An 11,655-nucleotide genomic window follows, 5' to 3' on the forward strand; every position below is an offset into this window, starting at 1 on the left:
TATCCACATTCATACATACACATCCATATATCCACATCTACATCCACATACATACATACATCCACATCCACATTCCACATTCACATCTATACATCCACATCTACATTCACATTCACATACATCCACATCCACATTACCATACATCCACATCTATACATCCACATTCCACATTCACATCTACATTCACATTCACATACATGCATCCACATCTACATGCTTACCTCCATTTTCACATCCTCATTTATACATCCACATCCCATATCCACATTCATACATACACATCCATACATCCACATCTACATCCACATACATACATACATCCACATCCACATTCCACATTCACATCTATACATCCACATCTACATTCACATTCACATACATCCACATCCACATTCCCATACATCCACATCTATACATCCACATTCCACATTCACATCTACATTCACATTCACATACATCCACATCTACATTCACATTCACATACATCCACATCCCCATTCCCATTCACATCTATACATCCACATCTACATCCACATACATACATACATCCACATCCACATTCCACATTCACATCTATACATCCACATCTACATCCACATTCACATACATCCACATCCACATTTCCATTCACATCTATACATCCACATCCATTCACATCCATACATCCACATCTACATCCACATTTACATCTATGCATATACATCTTCATGCATATATCCATTTTCATGTTCATACATCCACACTCCCATCTCCATATCCACACATCCACATACATACATCCATTTTCACATTCCCATTTATATAACCCCATATACTTTCACATCTAATCTTTTACATCACATCCATTCTCGCCCTATCACAACTCATATACATCTTATCCTATCACATACACTTCTTACCTCATCCCCCCATACATATCTTAATTCATCTTATCACATCCTAACTTATTTCATAAGCATCTTATCACCTCTTATCACACCTCTTATCACATCCTATCACTTTCCATACGCATCTTATCAATTCTTATCACATCTCATACACCTCTTATCACATCTTATCACATTTCATATCTTTTTTTTTTTTTTAAAGAGAATTCTTTTATTTGATATAAGATTTCTCTACACATTTATTTATACATAAATTCCATTTAAGGAGACTAACACTTTCGAAATTAAAATCAATCTTTTATGCATCTTCTTATGCATGATTTCAATTTGGTAGGGAATTATACTTTTAGAATAAAAGAATTTCTCTTATGCATCTAAGTTAAGCATAAAATCCATTTATGAGGAAAATCATACTTTTAGTATAAAAAGAATATCTTTTATGCATACCTATATGCATGAAATCCAATATGATAAAAGTAACACTTTTGATATAAAAATTTTTCCTTTATGCATACTTCTATGCATGAAAATTAAAGATGATAAAAGTAACACTTTTGATATAAAAATTTTCCTTTATGCATACTTCTATGCATGAAAATTAAAAATGATAAAAGTAACACTTTTGATATAAAAATTTTCTTTTATGCATACTTTTATGTATGAAATAAAAATGATAAAAGTAACACTTTTGATATAAAAATTTATCCATTATGCATACTTCTATGCATGAAAATAAAAATGGTAAAAATAACACTTTTGATATAAAAATTTATCCTTTATGCATAATATTAAAATTTAATTTCTCCATGATTATAATGAAATTCTTTCAATTAATCTAGGATGATGATTCCTAGAATATGGTAGGAAGTCCTCTTTTTATGCTTTAAATGAAAATTTTTTATGCATAATTTTTATAAAAATTTTGCCATAGCTCCGCTGCTATGACTGATAAATCTCAATTTTTCTAAGGGATAAAGCTTATCATTAAGGAAATAATTAAAATGATTCTCTAATTGGATCCTTAATCCATAATGGATTGAATCATCAATATACATAAACTAAAAGCATAAGAAAAAGCCATTAATTTGGCCTCAAGCATAGCTTTATCTTGGGTTAAGGAAAAGCTTTATGAAAAGCTTGATTTGGATTGAGAATGGGTCATGAGTATGACCATTTCTTGAGTGAGAGAGAGAATTTACATAAGAATCATTAGAATTTAAACATAAATGAAAATTAACTTCAATAGCATTTATTAAATTATGTAACTCTTCACTACTATTCAAACTTCAATAGCATTTAAAAAAAACCATACCAATTAAACTTCTCAAGCTTGAGAGGGGTTGAGAAGAGAGAAACATTGAGAAATTATAGAAAGATGAATATTCACTAATTACCTTACAACTTGCTTGATTCTTTGTTCACGGTAGAGGCCCCCAACCAATCAATTGGTTAAGTATGTTGATGGAGCCACTAATGGGGATTGAAGAAAGAGGGAAGCTCCAAAAACTAGTGAATTATTAAATGAATTCACAGTTCTTGGCTTAGGTGGAGTAGAGTAACGATGCATAAACACTAACTATTTTTCAACAAGGGGGAGGCTTCTATTTATAGGAAAAATTGAGCTCCTAACCAAACAAACTGATTCTAGAATTTTCTAAATCAGTTTGGTCAATATTTGACCATTTTTAGGTCAGTTAAGCTAACTTTTTGGAACTAGACTTGAATGAGGAGAGAGGAGAGATGAAATATCTCAATTTTTATGAGTTTAAAACTCATTCAAGCATGTGAAATATGCACCTCCTTTAAAGAACTCCCCTTCCTTACATATGTCATATTTTTAATATTGCTCATAGTTTTTTACTAATAAACCTTGTACATTTTCAACTTTTCATCTTATGTGAGCATTTACTCATTTTTGGATACCCAAAATATCTCATATTTTTAATATTGCTCATAGTTTTTTACTAATAAACCTTGTACATTTTCAACTCTTCACCTTATGTGAGCATTTACTCATTTTTGGGTATCTTCTTTTTTACAAATTTGGATTTATCTCTTCCCTACACATGGATTGATGCTATTGGCCCATAGGAACCTTAATTGGACCATAGTCTAAAGATTTCTGAAAATCTAGACCCTTAGACTAAGGTTCTTTATACCTATTTCCAATTAGTTCCAATTGCACATTGGAAAATTCTTTTTGAATTTCTATTTCAGGGGAACTCATCTGAATTATAAGAGATATTTTTCTATCCAAAAATATTCAAAATCTGAATATTCTCTCTCTAGAATATTTTTCTCTCTCTAGGCTAAAACAGATAGAAACAAGGTCTTTATATTTCTGAAGAGGGTTGATTACAGGGGAAGATACTAGACATCAAAAAGGGGTTGGGGGAGGAATCTTACAGCTTATGAGATGTGGAATACCTTGACCAAGATGTTTGAAAATGTGTCAAGAGCCTGAAATATTCAACGTAGAGGAGAGTTGAACAAGATTGAGAAGAAGAACCTGTCAGTATTCGAATTCTAAGACCTAATTCTTAGAGGTGCTATTTTACCACATATTGTGTCAAGTCTCATAGGTTACCTTGGAGACTAGATTCAAGGACAAGAATATTGAAATTCAAATATTTAAATAAGAAAAGTATAATTCCTAGTGCAAAGGAATTAATGAAGATTTTTATTTAATTTTTAAGAGAAAATATAGTTAAATTTATCTTTTTGTATAGATAAATTTTTATGATGAGAGAGGAATTCCCACCATATTGGAATCCAATTAATTAAATGAAGAAAGTGTAATTCCTAGTACAAAGGAATTAATGGAGATTTTTATTTAAATTTTAAGAAAAAAAATTAGTTAAATTTATCTTTTTGCATAGATAAGTTTAAATGATAAAAGAGGAATTCCCACTATATTGGAATTCAAATGTTTAGATGAGAAAAGTGAAATTTTTAGCTTAAAGGAATCAATGGTTATTTTTATGTAATTTTAAGAAGAATTTTAATAGATTTAATTTATGAAAAAGAGGAATTCCCATGATAATTGGATTGCACTCATTGAAATGAGAAAAAGAAGGATTTCAAGTTTATTAAAAAAAAAAGTAGGTATTGATATTTTAGTTAAAAGATGAATTTCCATCATAATTCTACCTAAAGAATTAAGGTTGGAATTTATGTGGGAAAAAGAATATCTTGGATATTTGAATTGGTAAAATAACTAAATGGATATTCACCCAAAAACAAGATGTTTAGTTCAAAGGAATCCTGGTAGAACTAAACTAAATGAATTTAGCTAGACTACATGAGGTCGGACAGTAAACCTAATTGTCCTTCTCTCGAACTGAATCAGACAAAAACTTCGTGATGACCAATTCCAGTTACTCAATCCAAAGAATAGACTACCACAACTAATCTAGTTTTTCCCTGACCAATCTCACCAAGAATCTAGTTGGATAAATGGATAAAATGATGGATAGATTACCCTCATGAGAGATCAAGGATCTTCATTATGAAACTAAGAATTTTTGGAAAAAGGGTCTTTGGGACCGATCTCAAACTGGAATCTCACTTGCATTGGAAACTCTGTTTTTCATTCAAAGGACTGTTTTATGCGAGAATGCTAGAGGAAGCATTTGGCTTATGTTTTTCTAATAGGAGGTTCGTTGGAATAGCTGGCGGGGAGTCGTCAAGGGACGTCGCCCGCGGCGAAGCCTGCCAAGGTCTTGACTAGCCTCGGTACGGTTAAAATGATACACTTCCGGTAGTACGATGGGCGAGGACCGACGAAGCGGTCCCTGAGTGAAGTGCTAGGACACCTAAGGAGGATCTTAGAGGGTTCTGACTAGGCGATGCACGAGCTCGCAACAGTTGCTAGGACACCCAAGCATACATCGAGGAAGATATCTGAGGAACAAAACGGAAAGGTTTTGAACAAAAATTTGATACTGGATCTCGTTGGTTGGCCAGCTAGTCTTCAACAGAGAGTTCAGAGGATGCATTTTTATAATACAATGGACTTGGAATTTTGGAAAATGATGATCGGAAATATTATGATTTTATTCATGGATTGTCTTAAAGCCAGTCGAATCTGTTATAAATGGCAATTTCATATTGGGTGTGTACGTGGTATGCCTATTTGATTTTTGCATGAATCGCTGGCTAGGGGGCCTGGAAACTCTTTTCCTCGATACCCGGGCAAAAACCCAATCAAATCTTTTTAAAGGAATCCCACCAATTCAGTGGTCGGTTGTCTAACCCATGGGCACGATGGGGTTAGGCTGGATCGGAGGATTTCTGAGAAACAACTAGATACGATTAGTTACGTTAATCAATTTAAATCCTGAGAAGACCTTATTCTGTGGAAAGGGATCATCGGCTTTGCCTCGAAAATGAGGAAAAAAAGAGTGATTCCATGGACCAAGTACAAGTCTCTTCTTGATCTAACCATGTGACTTCAGGTTTGGTCAGATCAGTTTAATTTAGTCAACTTGACTCGTTAGAGTAATCTCCTAGTTAGAAGATTTTTTGCAATTGGTGGAATCGCCCGTGCCTTCCGGGCGAGGGGAGTCTTCCGGGCCCGGTCTTGGAGGGACCGCCCCTCGGGCTAGCCTCTCGTCCCGGACATCTGCGGGTGAGGCCCCGAGTGTGCAGGACTCCCGCCCCAGGCGAGAGGCCGACGCTGCTTCCGCCGTCAGTAGGAGCCTCGGAGCGGGCGAGCGGGGACCTCACAGCTGGTATCAGAGCATTGTTGAAAGCTAATAAGGATAAAAAAATTCTTATAGAAATTGATAATAATAAACTCAGAAAAAGCATTTTTCATAATGTACTTTCATTCTGTAAGCTTCTTTAATGAAGAATTTTTAATCAAAGAAATTGTTTTTATAGATGGAAGTTCCATACTTATGTGGTATTCCCGACCTCACCCAGTCACAAGATATGACTGTGTTCGCCTTTGAGCACCTCATCTCTTCCGCTTCAACTCGAACAAGCCGAGCAAGACTCGCACGCCATTTCGAGGATTTATATTTTCGTGACCCAGTGGAGAGACGGTAGCATAAGCGGTTTGTAGGGCAGTATGTCCACGCCTCTTGTGACCGGCATGCACTGCTGAGGCAGAACCTCTCATTTGGCAATGATTTTATTAAAGCTAAAAATGGTGCATGGTGTCATTCTATATCATTCAACGTCTCGAAATTTCAGACTTTCATGCCAAGTTTACAGACTCCTTAGTTGCTTTATTCCTAAGGAGAAGATAATATCTCCCTTTAGTAAGTGAACGTTTGTATCAGGGCATGGCCAGTACCGTCGTCTTATGTGTCTCCTGAGAGGAGATCATGAATTCTGGAACTGAGCTGCTCTATGTACATATTGTAACTTTTATATAAATAAAAAAATGTTTTCTGGAGAAAAATTCCTTGTTGTATAAGTAATTGTTTATGGACGAATTGATAAAGAAAAATCTATTATCGAACATATGTCATAGATCTCCAATAAGATCATTGTCTTGTTTAAGAAATTGTTTTCCAAACCTCTTAAGTCTTAGGATCTCATGGACGATATCAAAATAAAAATTTAATAATATATAAATTTTGGCAGAATCATGAGACAAGGAAACCGTGGCCGTCAGCCCAACCCTCTCTCTGAAGATGATGAGCTTGACCCTGATGTTCGCAAGGCTCTTCATAGGACTCAGCCCCAGGACCCTTCAAAAGGAGAAGGAGAGAACCTAGGTGAGGCTGTGGAGAAATGGGTGGAAGCCATGGAAGAATATTTTGACGTCACGGGCTACAATGAGCGGAGCAAAATGGCTCTTGGCTGGCTAAAAATAGTGGAAACAGCCAGGGTGGCATAGAGGAACCACTGTGACACCAACCGTCTGGACAGAAATACTCAGTCCTGGAACGACATTAAAACCTATTTGAGAAAGAGATTTTGTCTCCCTAGATTTTTGAAAATCAAAATGAACAAATTCTTAGAGCTAAAGCAGGGGAGAAAAACCATCGAGGAATATCACCAGGCCTTTGCTCTTCTACTCAAATATTCACCACCTCTAGATGAAGAGCAACTCATGGCTAGGTTCATTCGGGGAATGAACGAACCCTTGGACACACTAGTCAAAAATGCCAAGCCCGTGTCCATGGCTGAAGTTGTCAGAATGGCAAAGGACTTTGCCAAAGCTTTCATCGTAAAAGTACCGCCAAAGCCAGCTCCCTCATCCTTCAAGAGATTTCAGACACCATGAAGTTCTTCCAACTTTCCGCCTCCAAAGAGACACCAAGGTCCTAACCAGAATGTGGAGACGAGAAGCTTCCGAAATGAAGGAAGACCTTTCCCCCGAAGTACATTCTCAGGAACTCCGGCTCTCTCCAGAATGCAAAGGGAAGACCTTCGAAGAGCGAGAACGAATGCTTCGGATGTCAAGGACTTGGTCACCAGGATTGCTCATCTCCTTCTATGGGCCAAGGAAGCCAGGGTCCCAGAGTTCCAAGACAGACTCCTTCATATCAGTCCAATCGGGGTCCCCAGCGCCAAAATCAGGGTAACCCCAGAAGAGTGCCATCTCAGCCTATAGCCTCCATGCAAAGCAGTCTCCGAACTCCCTCCCACCCAAAGATAGCATTCAATACTCGCTATGGGCAATATGAGTTCATAGTCATTCCGTTTGGATTGACTAATGACCCGGCGACATTCAACCGTCTTATGCAAGATATTCTCAGACAATACTTGGATGATTTTGTTCTTGTCTTCTTTGATGATATCTTAGTATACTCAAAGAATGCTGTAGACCATGAAGATCATGTGCGCAAAGTCCTGGAAATCCTAAGGAAGCACCAACTCTTTGCAAAGAAGAGCAAGTGTTCCTTCTCTATTGACTAGGTGGAATACTTGGGATTCATAGTGTCAAAGAATGGGATTTCTCCTGACCCGGCAAAGATCCAAGCAGTAGTTGAATGGCCAGAACCCAAGTCAGTAAAGGAAGTCAGAGGATTCCTAGGGTTAACCGGATGGTATAGGATCTTTATACCTAGGTATGCTCAGATAGCATCCCCTTTAACTAACCTTCTCAAGAAAAGTACACTTTTTCAGTGGACTAAAATGTGTCAGAGTGCCTTTGACAAGCTAAAGACAGCCTTAGTAACCAACCCTGTCCTTAAATTGCCAGATTTTACCAAACCCTTTGAGGTAGTACTGATGCCAGTGGATTTGCCTTCCATGGTGCTCTAATGCAGGAAGGTCATGCAGTGGCCTATGAATCCAGAAAACTCAGAACACATGAGAGGAATTATGCCGTCCATGACTTGGAGTTACTCTCAGTAGTGTATGCTCTCTGAAGTTGTGGAGACATTATCTTTTGGGACAAAGATTCACCTTGATGATGACAGATCATCAAAGTCTGAAGTGGATCTTCACCCAAAGGGATCTCAACATGCGTCAAAGGAGATGGATGCAGACCCTGTAGGAATTTGATTTTGAAATAAAGTATCGACCACGGAAAGAAAATGTGGTTGCAGACGCGCTCAGCAGAAAAGCCTCCTTGCTTACAATTACAACGGTGTCAAATCCATTGATCAATGAAGCAAAGGAGAAAATCATGCAGGACAAATTCTTTGCTCCTATTGCTACTCTTCTGATGTAGGAAAACAAGACTCCTCAGGAAATGAGTTGAGTTCTTGGATACAAACTGGATGAAGGATGCATGTATTTTAATAATCAGCTATGTATCCCCAATGATGCGGGAATAAAGGGAAGAATTCTGAGAGAAGCCCACGATAGCCTGATAGCTGGACATCCAGGGTTTATAAAAACCTATATGTCTGTGAAGAAAAGCTTCTTCTGGCCAAGACTCAAAAAGGATATACTTGATGATGTAAGGAAATGCTTGATGTGTCAAAGAGTCAAGGCAGAGAGAGTCAAGATGCCAGGGAAACTACAGTCTCTAGACATTCCACAGATGAAGTGGGAATGCATCAGTATGGACTTTGTCACTGGATTACCTCAGTGCAATCAGGTTACAACTCCATTTTTGTGGTAGTTGACAGGCTAACGAAAGTTGCTCATCTAACTCCAGTGAAAGAAACATACTCTGTAGTGGATGTTGCCAAAGTTTTCCTTAAGGAGATCTTCAGATTGCATGGTTTACCCAGGAGGATAGTACGTGACCAAGGTGGTAAGGTACGTAGTATACGGTACGCTATCAGTACGTACGGAACGTACTTCTGTACGGAACAAATTTTAAGGTACGTAAACAGTACGTACCATTTGTAAACAGTCCTAGAAACCTGAATATTTTGTAGACATAGCAACCAAAATACTTAAAATAAAGAGACTGAACCTCATTACTTAAAGTTTAAATCAATTATCAGTTACCAAGCCCATTACACAATACCTCATGTTAACAGTCATAGTGATATAAGCAAGAACCATGAAAGTCATAGATAATAAAAGAGAGTACAAATATCATGTCTATAGCTGCCAGCACATGTCCTGGTCCACAAGTGCAAAAAGCAAAACAATGAAACACTACACAGTTGTCTAGACTCTAGAGTCTAGACGCAAGAGTCTCAAATCTCATCATCAGATGAAGATGATGAGTCTTCTGAAGAGAGCATGCCTCCATCATTGATACCATTGCCCTCTTCATCGAACTCTGGCTCAGCAGCAACAAGCTCCAGTGCATCCTCATCATGTGCCTCGGGAATCTGAGTGTGAATGAGTTCGACAGCCTCATTTGCACGCCTCTGCTGGGTGCGACGAACTGGAAGCTTTCCCCTGCGAATGCTCTCTCGTCTCGCAGAGCCTGGATCTGGAGCTGCCGGGCGTAGAGGAATGCTAAGAGATCGTGCACGTGAGCGGGTCACACAACGATCCACGCTCTCAAGCTCTCTATGTAAAGCTCTCAAAATCTCCTCTTGCTCATCTCTAATCTGCCGATCCACAAGCTCCGGGCTGGGTTCATCTACCATTTTGAGTAGTGTTGGATCAACCTGTTTAAACATGCCACAAATTGCATATTGGACAATGGACATCCATTGAACTACAAAAAAATTTATACTTCTAAGTTCTTATTGAGTCCAAATTTCAATGTATACCTGCTTCGGTGACCCCAAAGCATGGTAGCTTCGCACGAGCCTCATGTTAGCTCTGCAATACACCAACTTCTCTAATTGAGAAGTACTAAGGCGATTCCGAATCTTAGTGTGTATAAGGGAGTATGAGCTCCAGTTCCGCTCACATGCTCCAGCTGAGCAATCCTGTGCAAAAATGAGTGCAATGCGAGCAAATTTGTAAATCTTTCAATGCTAAAACATCAATCTTCATTTCCGAAGAGTATACTTTAGAGATTAATTACAAGTTACCTGAGATAGAACACGAAGAGCAACTCGTGAAAGGTTTGGAAGACCAACCCTTCCATAAGAGTGCCACCATGTCAAAGGGAATTTCATGGCTTCCTTCCTCAATGACAGAGGTCTCGCAAATGAAGCACCAATACCACTCATGTAAGTGGTGAACTCTCTATCAATCTGAAGTTGCTCCTCCTCTGAGAACATCCTTCCCACATACTCTGACTGCTTCATGCTCAAAGCAGTATTATTCCATAGCTCTGGCGACCTGTAGAGAGGATGGAGCATGGCAGCCATCGCATGGATGGGACGGCTCATGAATGTCCACCGTTTGTCTACAATGTCCAGGATCTCACCTCGGCTGAAAATGAGAGATTGAACATACATGTCTTAGGTTATAGTGCTAAGAGAATCGAGAATCGACGAGAAGTCATAAAAATCAAAGAAAGAGGAAGAAATTAGAACTATTGCTTACCGTTGAGCAGTCATCATGGAGCACTGAGCAACATGGTCTTTCATTTGCATAAACAAATGAAAGACCAGCCCCAAAGTTGAGCCCTCCATGTCTGTAAGTCGGAGAAGGACATACACGGGCTTAAGTGCAACTGAAAGGCTATGAACTTGCTGCCAAAAATCATCATCCAGGATCCGCCTCTGCAAGTATTTTGTACGCTCATCCTCTGAATTATGCATCTGTCGCCACCTTGGATCCACAACTGTTGATGATAGTGAATCTCTTATCTTGTAGAGCCTATCCAAGACCAAGAACATGTAGGCAAACCTGGTCTTGGATGGTCTCACCATATCCAAAGGGCTATGGCTCCGAAAGATGGCAAGAGCCTGATGCTTCTTGCGGAAGAAGGTGGTGATCTTTACAGCATCTGCAACAATGGGCTGCACCCAAACAAGCTTCCCAATGTCTTCCATAAGTAAATCAAGACAATGGGCAGCACATGGAGTCCACACTATATGTGGAAACTCTGCCTCGACCATTTGACCCATTGCCTTGCAGTTAGAGGCGTTGTCGGTCACCACCTACACAACATTGTCCTCCCCAACCTCAAGGATAGCCTGTCGAATGTGGCCATAAATGAACTCCCCTGTGATCCTGTCGCCTGCTCTCCCTACATCCACGGCACGCAAGAAATAGGTGCCCAAGCAAGATGACATAAGGATATTGATTATGTGCCTCTTGCGAATGTCTGCCCACCCATCTGAAATAATAGTGCATCCAAACTCCTGCCAACCTGCTTTCACAGGTGTGAGCGCCTTGTCTATCAAGGCCTTCTGCTCATCCAACATGGATGTACGCATCTTCGTATACTGAAGACCTGTCCATGTCTCAGTAGGCCCTACCTGCGCAATTGCTTTCACCATTCTTTTCCATTGGTCTGTCCTTAACACATTGAAGGATATATTACACTCAA

The 11,655-nt window shown here is 38.9% G+C and overlaps 1 protein-coding gene across 1 annotated transcript; it reads right to left on the minus strand.

Annotated features, from left to right (window-relative positions):
- Positions 1–9,362: 9,362 nt before the first annotated feature.
- LOC147640526 (uncharacterized) lies at positions 9,363–11,232 on the minus strand. Its single transcript, XM_086781627.1, has 4 exons — positions 10,704–11,232; positions 10,244–10,589; positions 9,977–10,138; positions 9,363–9,871 (listed from the first exon to the last, which is right to left on the minus strand). Exons 1-4 carry the CDS (start codon positions 11,228–11,230, stop codon positions 9,449–9,451), a joined length of 1,458 nt encoding a protein of 485 aa, XP_086637753.1. The 5' UTR covers positions 11,231–11,232; the 3' UTR covers positions 9,363–9,448.
- Between the last annotated feature and the right edge of the window lie 423 nt (positions 11,233–11,655).

The sequence above is a fragment of the Cibotium barometz genome, chromosome 3 (assembly GCF_041138505.1).
Source record: "Cibotium barometz isolate CiBa-2024 chromosome 3, ASM4113850v1, whole genome shotgun sequence".
In the NCBI taxonomy this organism is placed as follows: Eukaryota; Viridiplantae; Streptophyta; class Polypodiopsida; order Cyatheales; family Cibotiaceae; genus Cibotium; species Cibotium barometz.

What these genes read in the sequence shown, in the direction of transcription:
- LOC147640526 (XM_086781627.1), bottom strand. Translation starts at nt 11,230, where the DNA reads ATGGGTCAAATGGTCGAGGCAGAGTTTCCACATATAGTGTGGACTCCA. An exon ending in TCCATGATGACTGCTCAACG is followed by an intron (nt 10,590 to 10,703) that starts GTAAGCAATAGT and finishes TCTCATTTTCAG; the next exon opens with CCGAGGTGAGATCCTGGACA. An exon ending in CTCTTCGTGTTCTATCTCAG is followed by an intron (nt 10,139 to 10,243) that starts GTAACTTGTAAT and finishes ATTTTTGCACAG; the next exon opens with GATTGCTCAGCTGGAGCATG.